Source organism: Carassius auratus, chromosome 7 (assembly GCF_003368295.1).
Source record: "Carassius auratus strain Wakin chromosome 7, ASM336829v1, whole genome shotgun sequence".
Classification (NCBI taxonomy): domain Eukaryota; kingdom Metazoa; phylum Chordata; class Actinopteri; order Cypriniformes; family Cyprinidae; genus Carassius; species Carassius auratus.
In genome coordinates, this window is record NC_039249.1 from 22,968,732 (window position 1) to 22,980,843 (window position 12,112).

At 36.4% G+C, this 12,112-nt stretch overlaps 1 protein-coding gene across 1 annotated transcript; it reads right to left on the reverse strand.

The window, feature by feature from the left end:
- Positions 1-72: 72 nt before the first annotated feature.
- cd44a (CD44 molecule (IN blood group) a) lies at positions 73-5,471 on the reverse strand. Its single transcript, XM_026267979.1, has 8 exons — positions 5,280-5,471; positions 3,924-4,089; positions 3,639-3,778; positions 3,458-3,532; positions 2,576-2,977; positions 1,046-1,111; positions 865-943; positions 73-749 (listed from the first exon to the last, which is right to left on the reverse strand). The coding sequence occupies exons 1-8, from the start codon at positions 5,347-5,349 to the stop codon at positions 554-556; spliced, it is 1,194 nt and encodes a 397-aa protein (XP_026123764.1). The 5' UTR covers positions 5,350-5,471; the 3' UTR covers positions 73-553.
- Positions 5,472-12,112: the final 6,641 nt, after the last annotated feature.

A 12,112-nucleotide genomic window follows, 5' to 3' on the forward strand; every position in this document is an offset into this window, starting at 1 on the left:
ATATGATTTTACTTCTCGTTCATTTGTACATCCAGCTACTGCTAAAAACATTCAAAAACAAACATTCCAATGCACTTTTCAAATTTTATATATTTTATTGAAAGATTCATCCCACATAAAGGTGCTCTAGAGATGACAAAAATACATCTTTATGGGTAATTTAACAAATGGAAAGATTTACATTTGCTTCATTGCATAAAATGCATAAAGTTTCTCTATTTATAAAAGATGGGGCGATGTCTCACATTTAAAAATGCATCATATCTCACACAGTACATAGTACTTACGAACAGATGAAAACCAGTATAAAAATGTTTTCTCACCATTTCATTATTAACCATCAGTCATTAAGAGATATTAAGCATTTTCTGTTATTGGAGAAAACAATAATAATACTATACATTAGAAAAGAAATGTGAAATACAATAATCTTTTTTTTTTCAATTTTGAGGCAAAAAAAAAAAGAAAGCAAACTGCACTAAATAAAAAACATCACTAGTGCAAATAAAAAGTACAGAAGTGTTGAAACCTGTTAATACACAGTGTTAAAACATTACATTAAATACTCTTTCTCACGCTCTTCCAGACAGGTAGCAGTAATTTCATCCGTTTTACCATTCAGCTTCGCAACGCTCATCAGTGACACTACCTCCTGCTCTTTATCTGACAGTGGCAGTGTTTCTGTTTTACTGTAGTCTTTGTTGTGCACTTCAGTTGTGATATTTCTGCTCTTTCTTGGTCCATACCACCTAGGTAAAGAGTTACATTCAGTAAACTGAAGCTGGACTCCAAAGGCTGATGAATGTTATGAATTCAATTAATGAAAAAAAAAAAAAAAAAGAAGAAGCTAACAAGCAAACTTACTTGTCTCTGGTAGCAATCGCAGCAAGTATGCATACTATGGCTCCAACAACAACACAGAATGCAAAGATTATCAGCCAAGCTGTAGAAAGGAGAAAATGGTAAATTGACAGATTTACGTCATGTCAGTTGAATGAAAAGTCAAGAAACTGATGGAGTCTGTAGAGCTGTCACAAGAACTTACTAGATGGTCCATCATCTTTATGAATAGGTGATGGAAGTAAATCGGATTCTTCATCATTCTGTGTGTCTGCAAAAGATATATTTGTAGTAAGACTTGATGACTTAATGTACTGTATTGTCCATTATTATAAAAAAAATTACATTAACAGATTAAAAAAATACTTTATGTAACACATGATGATATTTAGTCTTGGGGAGAAACTAGTTACATGTAACAGAGTTATGTAATTTATTTAAAAATGTAATTGTGATTAGTAACAGTTACTGAGAAAAAAAGTGCAATTAAATCAAGGTTACTTATGAAAATGTTAACGATTACAAAAGGGGTTGCATCTTATTTATTTGTTTTTTTAAGATTAACAGTTGACTGTTTTCTGTCATAAAAATAAAAAAGAGGTGCTAAGACCTGATTTTGTGGTAGCTGTGCTTTAAATTAAATTAATACATGGCTCTGTGAAATGCTTAATTCTGATTGGCCAGTTATGACATTCCAAGTTATGTTTATTCCCCCATAACAACAGGTAAAATCTAATATCAAAGGTTCATCCAAGTAAATTAAGTTAGCGCTATATGCTTGCTAGCAGCAATTTTTTCTTGGTGGAAGCTTAATTGTGAGATTAAAGGGATAATTCACCCAAAATTAAAATTATGTCACTAATTACTCACCCTCATGTCGTTCCAAACCCATAAGACCTCCGTTCATCTTCAGAACACAGTTTAAGATATTTCAGATTTAGTCGGAGAGCTCTCTGTCCCTTCATTGAAACTGTATGTACGGTCCACTGTCCATGTCCAGAAAGGTTGGAAAACCATCATCAAAGTAGTCCATGTGACATCAGAGGGTCAGTTAGAATTTTTTAAAGCATCAAAAATACATTTTGGTCCAAAAATAACAAAAACTATTACTTTATTCAGCATTGTCTTCTCTTCCGTTTCTGTTCTGCGTGTTCAAGTGTAGTGATAACCGGGAGTCAATCTTTCGCTCACAACAGACCCGGAAGAGAAGACAATGCTGAATACAGTTTTTTTTTTGGACCAAAATGTGTTTTCGATGCTTAAAAAAATTCTAACTGACCCTCTGATGTCACATGGACTACTTTGATGATGTTTTTCTTACCTTTCTGGACATGGACAGTATACTGTACACACAGCTTCAATGGAGGGACTGAGAGCTCTCGGACTAAATCTGAAATATCTTAAACTGTGTTCTGAAGATGAACGGAGGTCTCACGGGTTTGGAACGACATAAGGGTGATTCATTAATGACATAATTGTAATTTTCAGAATTTTCTCGTTAAGTTGAAGTATATTCATATTGTGACATATGAAGTCAAACTGTGAAATATAAAGTCAGAATTATTAGAAACATCTTTTTTTTCTTTTTTTTTTTTTAGAAGTGGAAGGGTTCCATAGAAACCAGGCATATGTCTCCTACACAGTTGTTTCACTGACACTATGTTGGCCTTTATGATCCACAGCCAATCCCATGAATATCCAGTATATCAGGGTCAGTATTTGTAAGGATATTTACCTGTAAGACTGGCATCCAGCATTCGTTTTTTTGAATCCTTTATTTCCTCCTCATTGTTGTTTTGAATGGATGTACTCTCAGCTGCCCCTGTTGTAATTGCTGTCATTGTGAATTGACTAGGAACTTCAAAAACGTTCTCATTCATTCCTGATCCACTGCCCTCTGTATCTGGGAACAAAATACTGGAGGTAACAGAGGAAGTGCTCTTCCTAAAAAGAGGATTGCTTGTAGGGCCTTTGCTGTCTTCATTGTGTGTCGTTGTAGAGGGTCCCTCCAAGGCAGGCACAGATGACGGGTTCAGAAAAGAAGTTTCTCTTTTCACTCTTCCGATAATCTTTTCCAAATCTACTAGAAAGCCTTCAGTTTCGACCTCTGTAAGGATGTCTTCATGTGTTTTTTCATCTTTGTGAGAAAACAGATAAAGGATTACTGCCAAAAAGTTTAAATATGTTACTGATACATCAGTGTTTTGCATTTCTGTGCTGATACCAAAGCAAAATAAAAGAGTGGAATGTCAAGTTAAACCACACAGATTCTTTGCTTCGTTGGTACAGAGTGAATGGTTAAACGAGAAACAATAATGAACAAGAAATAATTTCCTGAGTATTCAAATAAAATCAGCAACTTTTTTGTTCCTCCTTCATTGTGGTACTGCAGGAGCGTAAAAATGTGTGAGGTCACAGAGATATGACTAATGCTTTGGATTAGGTGTGGTTGGATAATGAACAATGAAGTGTATGTCTGCTGCATGTCTTGCTTCTTTCACAATACACACCCCTCAACTCAAAAGGTAAAGATAATGCACCAATAGTCTAAGCCATTTAAGGCAAAACGTCTGCAATGATATCAAAATCTAATTGTAGGTACTGCAGGGGAACTTACTTGCTGTGGCTGTGTTTCCATTGGTAAAGCCCTCAGAGTTAGATTTATCATTACCAACACAGTTCAGTGATGCATCTTTGTAGGAGGGAAATAAAAAGTCAATAAGACAAAACCTGTTTGGAGCATGTTTGTTCGCATAGTTTTTTGACAGTTAGATATCCCAGTTTCTTTATATTCTCACCAGATGGGTTAAAGCAGTAGACATCAGAAAGATAATCTGCTGCTTCGGGGCGGAAGGTGATCTCGGTGGAACTGGAGTCACAGTTTGGACCATTAACGTTTGGGAGGAACATGACATTTTGTCCATCTATCCAGCCATATCTAAACAAAGGTGTGGGATTCATTTAACAATTACGGCCATTAGATAAAGTACTGCCATTAGGTTATATCAAAAGAAGTGCATTTGTGTCTGAACATGTTATTTAGCTCTAGGCTTAATCTATTGTAATCAGATTGCTTTCTTTACCTGCATGTTCTCCAGTCTTTTTTATAAGCCGCATTGACCTGTTCCTGTGTTGCGAGTTTGTAACCTAAACTCCGACACAATTCCAAAGCCTGTTGGAAAGTTAGAGAGTAACGGCTGGTTCCCTCAACATGGAAAACACCGGCAAAGCTGCATCTGTCACTAGAACCTGTCAAAAGAGAAACTAATGTGAATATTCAAAATTAGAAATCTTAAAATATTTACTAATTGTTTCCCACGTACAATAAGACTAATTATTCATTTGTAAATGAGGGCCAGATGTGTGTCAGATGAGCATTACGTATCATTAAATAAATCTCTTAATGAGTCATTGCATGTGCAGACGTGAGCACATCTGTGACACATCTAGGCCATCTGTAATTCACTGACTTTGTAAATGACCTCTCGTTTTTGTCTCAAAATAACTGCATATGGTTTTAAGGACATCGATTAGTGGAACAAATGATAAATACTCAATAGTGCACAGAAGAGGGAATAAGTTAGTTTAATTGGGTCTAGAAATCAGATATTTTACTAGATGGATTGATTTCCAGACTGTCTTGAATTCCAAATAAATTTCTAAAGAAGCAAAAATGATGCTTAAAGCAAGATGAATACAAAACAAAACAAAATGAGTTGATTTTTTTACTTGCATTATTTTGTGTCATGATTTAAGAAAGATTAAATACTTGTACTGGAAATCAAGAAAAAGAGTAAGGAAATCAGTTTTTGCTCTGAAGTTAAAGTCTGAGATAGGAGGCATAGGAGGTATAATAACAACTCTTGAGAGAGAAAGAAAAATTATATGTACAATAAATTTAACAATCCATGGGCTGTATTACAGAAAGATCATAACTCTGGCATGCTATCTTATCTGTATTCATACTGATATCAGTTAAAACCTGTCAGATCTTAATTTCGTTCATAAAGATATAAAGTTTATGTAATACAGCCTCAGGCCTTTATCTTAAACCATAACATATAAAATGTATCTACAAAGGACATCATCAATGCACTAAAAGTAAATGAGAAAAGATAAGATAGCCTGCAGAAACCTATTCACATCCAGCTGATCCCACTTTTGCTGTCATCTAAGAGCCATGTAAATGTAATCCTTAATAAGACGAATAATTCAATACCAATGTTAAATGCAATTTCTAGCAAATCTTAAAATCTCCCAGATAACAGCTGAAGTCAGATTAACCATAGCCTTAGTTGTGAAAAGCAAAAAGGGTTACAGTCTCACTACTACAAGTATGACCTCATCTCGCAATTGTAAATGCGTCTAAACAGTATGTGAGCCACCCGCCACCAAAGAAACTTCTGAAATAAATAAGTAACACATTCACCATCACTCACCCTGAATCGGGGCTGCCTGAAGTAGAGCTGGTGATCCAGTAGCAAATGCTACAAATAACAAAGTCCACATGTTCAGTGCTGTCTCATGTGCTAGACAAAGGGAAGTACTGTATACCTGTTTGTTGGCCCTAAACCGGTATGGTTCTTTCAATGCTATGACTCTCTTCCAGTCTTTGTAATTTCTGAACTCTCTTTTATATTCTCAGACTAAAGTACTTGGTGACAGACTCTGAGCAATGATGGGTGGTGCTATGAAGAACACACCTTCGTCACTGTCTCCCACACTTCCTCTCTATCTGCGTCTGTTTAGCCAGCATTAACATGCCAGACGCCTTTGCATAATCCACTTCAGAGAAAACCACAGTTCTTGTGAATCTCATGGAGTTACAGAGATCAGTTTGTTTATGTGTGTTTAAATTTTAGCATTGCTGTAAGTGCATGTGTTGTAATTCTGTACTGTACTTGTTAGTGGCCTATTTGCACTGATCTAAATAAAATTATTAATGTGTTCACTTTGAACATTGAGTAAAATACTGGACCAACATTATATTTAGTGCCTTTAACTACTATGTAAGTAATAAATTAATAATTTAATGCAATTAACTTACTGTGCAACTTATTTTTTTATGTTTACTTATAACATATTCATATTTAGTAAGATATACACTGTATGTGCATGGGTTGTTCTATAATTTAAGGTACATTTCATGTCTTTAAAGGAATTATGTTTATTTTTTACAATTTCTTTCAGAAATGTTTTTTTTTTTTTTTTTTATCGATTAAGAGAATGCTAAATATATTTTATACACTTGGTCCTATAATTGGCTTGAAGTGTCTTTATGTCTCTTCAATGAATTGAGTCTTGAGTTCAAAATAATGAATAAAAATGTTAAGATCAAGATGATCTACATTAAGTTTCAGGTTTATTTTTACAATCTAGTGACCTCAGAAAATAGGCTTTTAAATTGAAATGTGGTAACCATTACCAAATATCCATCCAAAAAAAAAAAAAGAAAGAAAATTCCTTTACCATCAAAACTGTGACCTGACATATGATGGCATTTTTTTTTTCTTAGGTGGACATGAATAAAAAGTTTTTTTTTTCTTTTTTTTCTGTTTGAGCTACAATGAATTATTTCAAGGAGTATACTGATCTTCTGTCAACTATGTTAGTTACATTATTATAGTTTGCAACCTACTCAAGGAAATAATATTTGGTTGGCTAGACAAGGCCTTATACTGAAATGAGTCCACTGTGTTTTCTGTCACCTCATTCAATACGAGTAGGCTACATCCTAAAGACACCTTATATTAATCAGAAACAAAATACTATATAATATATGTTTATGTTTAATAAATGCATATTATTTCTCTTCTCAAGATGAAAAAGGTGAGCAGTGGGAGTAAATAGCCCAGTTTGCGGTGAGGAAGGTGGCCTCAGGGGTTATGGTGAGTCAGAGCGAACATTGCTGTGGTGTGGCTGACTCAGGTGTGTGAAAAAATGGCCTCACCCTCATGTGTGCTGATACACGTTCACTTCCTGATTCAAGAGCGGGAAGAAAGTGAAGGTGGTAGGATGTTATCACTTTTTTTTTTTGCTCATGTTGGATCTTGTGGATATTAAATGGAACTAAAGAATAACTTGTTTTAACATTTACCTTTGAAGGTTATCATAAGTTGCACAAGTCTTTTGAGGCAATTCAGTCTATGACATTGAAACATATTGACAAAGGGGGAAACTTATTTTTTATCATTCCAGGATATGAAGGATATTTGTTTTTCTGGAGTTTTTTATTAGGCAACATTATACGTTAATGACCAAGAGCTGCATAATTTAGCAAATGGCCAATATTAAAAATGGGCTTGTGTGGCAGAATAGGAACAATAAATTCCTGTTCTTGGGCTCAGGGTTACTAATGTTAACTACAAGTCATCAGGATATAGTCTATGCAGTCAAGCATTTACTAAAACAGACTAATTTCCATACTATATTTCTTAACACACAGAGTTCACAAAATGGGTTTCATAACAAAAGTGGAACTATGATCCTATAAACAGTTCAATTCAACAACCTGTTTCATTGAAATGTTATGTTATGTTACACAGAAATTACAGCACTACAGTATAGAAATTTTGATACTTCAATTATAGCATCTAAGTAAGAAAATCAATGTCTAAATGTATCAAAGTAAGTAACTGTATTACATTGTAATATTGTTTTCAACTTTAACACAATTTTTTTTTTCATGCACTCAGCTGCACTAAAACAATGCATCAAGCTAGATACACAAGATTACTTTACTGGATACTGCAAAGCACAAAAGTGCAAGGTGTATCATTGCGTGACATCACAATGATATAACACTGTCATAGTGACTGTCCAATAAAGCAATTGTGTTAATCCCTACAAGGACAGTAAAGTCTAAAATTATTGACACTGTGAGGATATAAATCATTTTTATGTATAAACACAAAATGTTTTCTATGAGGTCTTGAAATCTCTCTTATAATGATATTGTACAGTATATAATATCCTGGAAACTGAGCAAGAGAGAGAGATAAGTCCTGTTTCCAAGGAATTAGTGATGCTGTAACAAATGTCCACAGAACGACAAGTTTAAGAGCCCATGTGCAGTTTATTTAATACAATGTGAACAAAAACAAAACAAAGACTTGACTAAAACATGAGCAGAATTGGCCATGATCAAGAACAGACTTCACTGAAAAACACTCACTGACCCCCCTGTGAGTTGCATATATCTAATAATAAACAACAAACCATTGGACCATACAATAAGGTTTAGATTCAAAACTATGGGAAACACATGGCAGAAAGCAAACAATGTGGATAACTAATGAACAGGAACCAATGAATAAACAGAACAGAAAATCACATGAGAGAATTATGAACCAATGAGAACATGAGACATAGCAAAGGAACAACATGAAATAATCACAAGATGGGGTAAAGGAGTCACATGACCAACAACACACCCAACAATCCCCCCCTTCTAAGGACAACTCATTAAACCCAGATAAGTTACTCAGCCAAAACTCAAAATAAATCAAAAAGTCCATGAGGGTGGTGGAGCAAACATGAAGAATCAGGGAAAGAAGGTAGAGCCAGAGAGCATGGTGGAGCAGGGGGACAGGAAGCCACCAGAGCAGAGCGGACATGACTGAAGATCTCCATGGCAAAGCAGATGACCACCAGGGTGGAGCTGATGGAGCAGAGGACCTCCGAGGTGGAGCAGAAGACCACCACAGCAAACCAATGGCCAATACGTAGTATCGGGGGAACTGACAAAGAGAGCACAGAGAGGTTAGTATCAGCTTATGTGGCCAAAACAGGACAGACAGGAAGTTTAAGAATGGCCTTTTTGACAAGTCAGGAGCTTGTCAAAAGACAGGCAAGACAGGACAACCAATGTGGTTAAAACAGGACAGGCAGGAAGGTCAAGAATGACTTCTGTGGTCAAGACAGGACACTCAGCTGGCACCAACACAGAACTGAGCTTTGGAGCTTGAGCAAGCTCTGGAGCAGATTTTTGAGCTATTTCTCAATACCAAGTACGCAAAGTTAGGACTTGCGTCCTTGATAGTTTAACTTTTTGTTTTCCTTGAAAATATAAAACACCTCTTTTCATTTTAATGAAATCTTCTACTCAATATCGAAACATCAGTAAATTTTTCAGTGTTAAAATAACTCTTTAAGAGTTTAATTTAACACTGAACCTGACTGTATTTGGTCTCACTCAGAATTGATGATAAAATGACTTTTGTCACAGTGTTTAATTTTCAGAGTAAAATTAACTCTGTTTGGAGTTAAAAATTAACACTGCTCAACACTGAATAGTGTTATTACAATTTAACACCAAAGTAAATTAACTCCGAATAGTGTTACCACTATTTAACACTTAGGGAAAATCAACACCAATTAGTGTTAAGATTTCACTTTTGTAGAGTTTATTTACATTTTTATTAGTTAAAAAAAAAAAAAAATCCCACTCAGTGAGTACAATTTTGAAACCCATTTGGTGTTGCAATAGGTTAAAGTGCTGCTCAAATAACTCCAGAGAACAACTTCAACGTACCATTTAAAACATTTAATAAAACACGGTCAGGCTTAAAATAGTCACAAAAAACAATCACATCTGCATAAAATGGCAATAGGGCACTATATGCAGTGCATAATCTGTTGTACCATATTTCATTTGAAGATCAAATGGTTTGAAATAACAGTCCGTTAACATTAACTGACTTTAGAACTCGGTCTGGATGCATTCTGACTGTAAATGCATGGTAATGGTCATCAAAACAGAGTGTTTCCATCAATGTTCCACATAAAAGTACATTTTCATCTTTCACAGCAATAGTCTTGATCTTACAAACCACTGGCATCTCACATCCTACTTCAGTACAGATAATAAAGTCAGGGCGATACTCTGTGCCATGATATTTGATCAACTTTACAGAATAGACGTGTTCTGATATTTCCACTCCTAGTTTAGAAGCCATCTTCATGCCGACTTTAAGTTCACTGAGTTCTACCATCTTCCCTGGACCAAGAGTCAATCTGAGACTCCCAGTGTATTGTCATACAACTCTGGTGCTTGTTGACCAATGTTTTGGTGATGCTTTTGAAGCTTTTTAATTGTGTTTAAAAAATTGGGTTTAGATACATAACACATACACCATGTGTTCAGGTCGAGATAGAAGCCCACCATGGTGGCACAGAAGACCACCACAGCCGTGCAGTCGAGACAGAAGCCCACCAGGGTGGTGCAGAAGACCCCCAAAGCCGTGCGGTTGAGACAGAAGCCCACCGGGGCGGAAGACCACCACAGAGGGATCGATGGCACAGGAGAGCAAGTCTGGTTAGGTAAGCCTGAAATAGAGAACATGAACAGTTAAGGGTGGCCTCCGTGGCCCTGAGGAGATGGTAGATGGTCTCCATGGCCATAACAGGGCAGGCGGTGAGTTCCTGGATGGCCTCCATGGCCATGACAGGATAGGACGAGTGCTCAGGAAGTTCCGCAGAGACGTGAAGAGGCTCTGGTAGTTCTGTGGTGATTTGACTGGGTTCAGGAAGATTAACGGTGACTTCTCTTTGCCCATGAAGAGCACTGGTGACTTCACTTTGCTCATAAGTGTTAATGGTGACTCGACCTGACTCTGGAGTGTTAATGGGGACTTGACTGGAGACACAGGTCTAGAGTCGGCCTTCACACCTGGAGAGACAGGTGTGGCTGGGGTATCCCACTGCGACCGATGTTGTAGATACATTTTGAATCCCCAAAAATCCAAGATCTCCAGCTCATTCATCTCAAACATTCATCCAAACAAGCGTTAAAAAGTGCCTCATCATTGTATCCCAATACTACCGCCAGGGTCCAGAATACTTGTGCCAAACCACCCACCTCATTCCTCTTTTGCTGGAGGGTTGTTAATTTTAGGAATCTGGTGTGCAATTAACACCACTAATTGACACCCAGGGAAACACAGACCAGACACTGTGACAGTAATGTATCATTATGTGATGCTTTGGTAAAATATTTTTTTCGATAAATAATTTTTTGAAAAACTGGTAATGTTCAGTTATTAAATGTTTAAGATAAATGGTCATGCCTTCTGTTAGGACTGGTGAGAATGTGATGTTAACAATCTGCAGAAGTAAAAGCAAAAGATACCAGTGTTTATAATCTCTCTGCCCTAAATCACCAAATAACAGAGGAAGGTTGCACAAGAAGCACCAAGATTGTATGGCATTTAAACCCAAATCGTTGCTACGACCAAACAATTTGACTGAAGGAGGATGGTTCTTTTGCTGATTGTAACCATAATTAAAAGCATGTATTCTACCAACAAGATCATTGTGATCAAGGTTACACAATGTCAATGTCAATTTTATTTATATAGCACCATTCAACAACACATGGTTGACCAATGTGCTTTACATAAAACACACACCACATTTGCACAGTAAAGACAAAAGTAAAAGTAAAAAATTACATTTAAAAATTAAAAAGTACCACAGCCATTTCAAATAATTTAAAAGAAATAAAAAACTATAAATAAAATCATGGTAAAATACAGTGCTTCAGCCAGAAATAAAAGCTTTGTCAAACAGATGGGTTTTTAATCTTGACTTAAAAATGAACACAGAGGGAGCTAATCGAATAGAAGAGGGCAACTCATTCCAAAGTCTTGGGGCGATAGATGAAAACGCACGATCGCCCCTGGACTTCAGCCTCGTCTTTGGTGTAAACAATAGTCTCTGGTTTGATGACCGGAGAGATCTTGTTTTACTGCGTTCAATTAAAAGTTCAGATATGTACGAAGGGGTCATACCATGTAGCAGACATGGGGACTTGTGACTTGGTGACTTGGACTCGAGTCGACTCGAGTCGCTATTTTTAGGACTTGAGACTTGACTCGGACTTGGAAGTTAAAGACTCGGGACTTGACTTGACTTGAGACACGATGACTTGAATGACTTGAGTGTTAATCACATCATGTTTTCAGTTTGAATATAAAATATATAAATTATTTTTTAAAATAAAGTTGATTACTCAGCTGGAGCGCAGGCTGAGAAACTGCGGTCAAGCCAGCCGCGGTTTGAAAGTACACGGTCAAGCCAGCCGCACTTTTTTTTTTGTTTGTGCGTCTAATCGTGCACTGACGGTACGGGTGCAGGGAGCGGTCAAAATAGATGTAAAGAAGCTGTCGTAACGGCGTTTCCTTTATACTTTTTCTGATATTTTCAATAGTTCACGGGTGCCCACCCCCTCCCAAAAAAAATAAATGAAATGAAATCTGCATAAAACGTCATT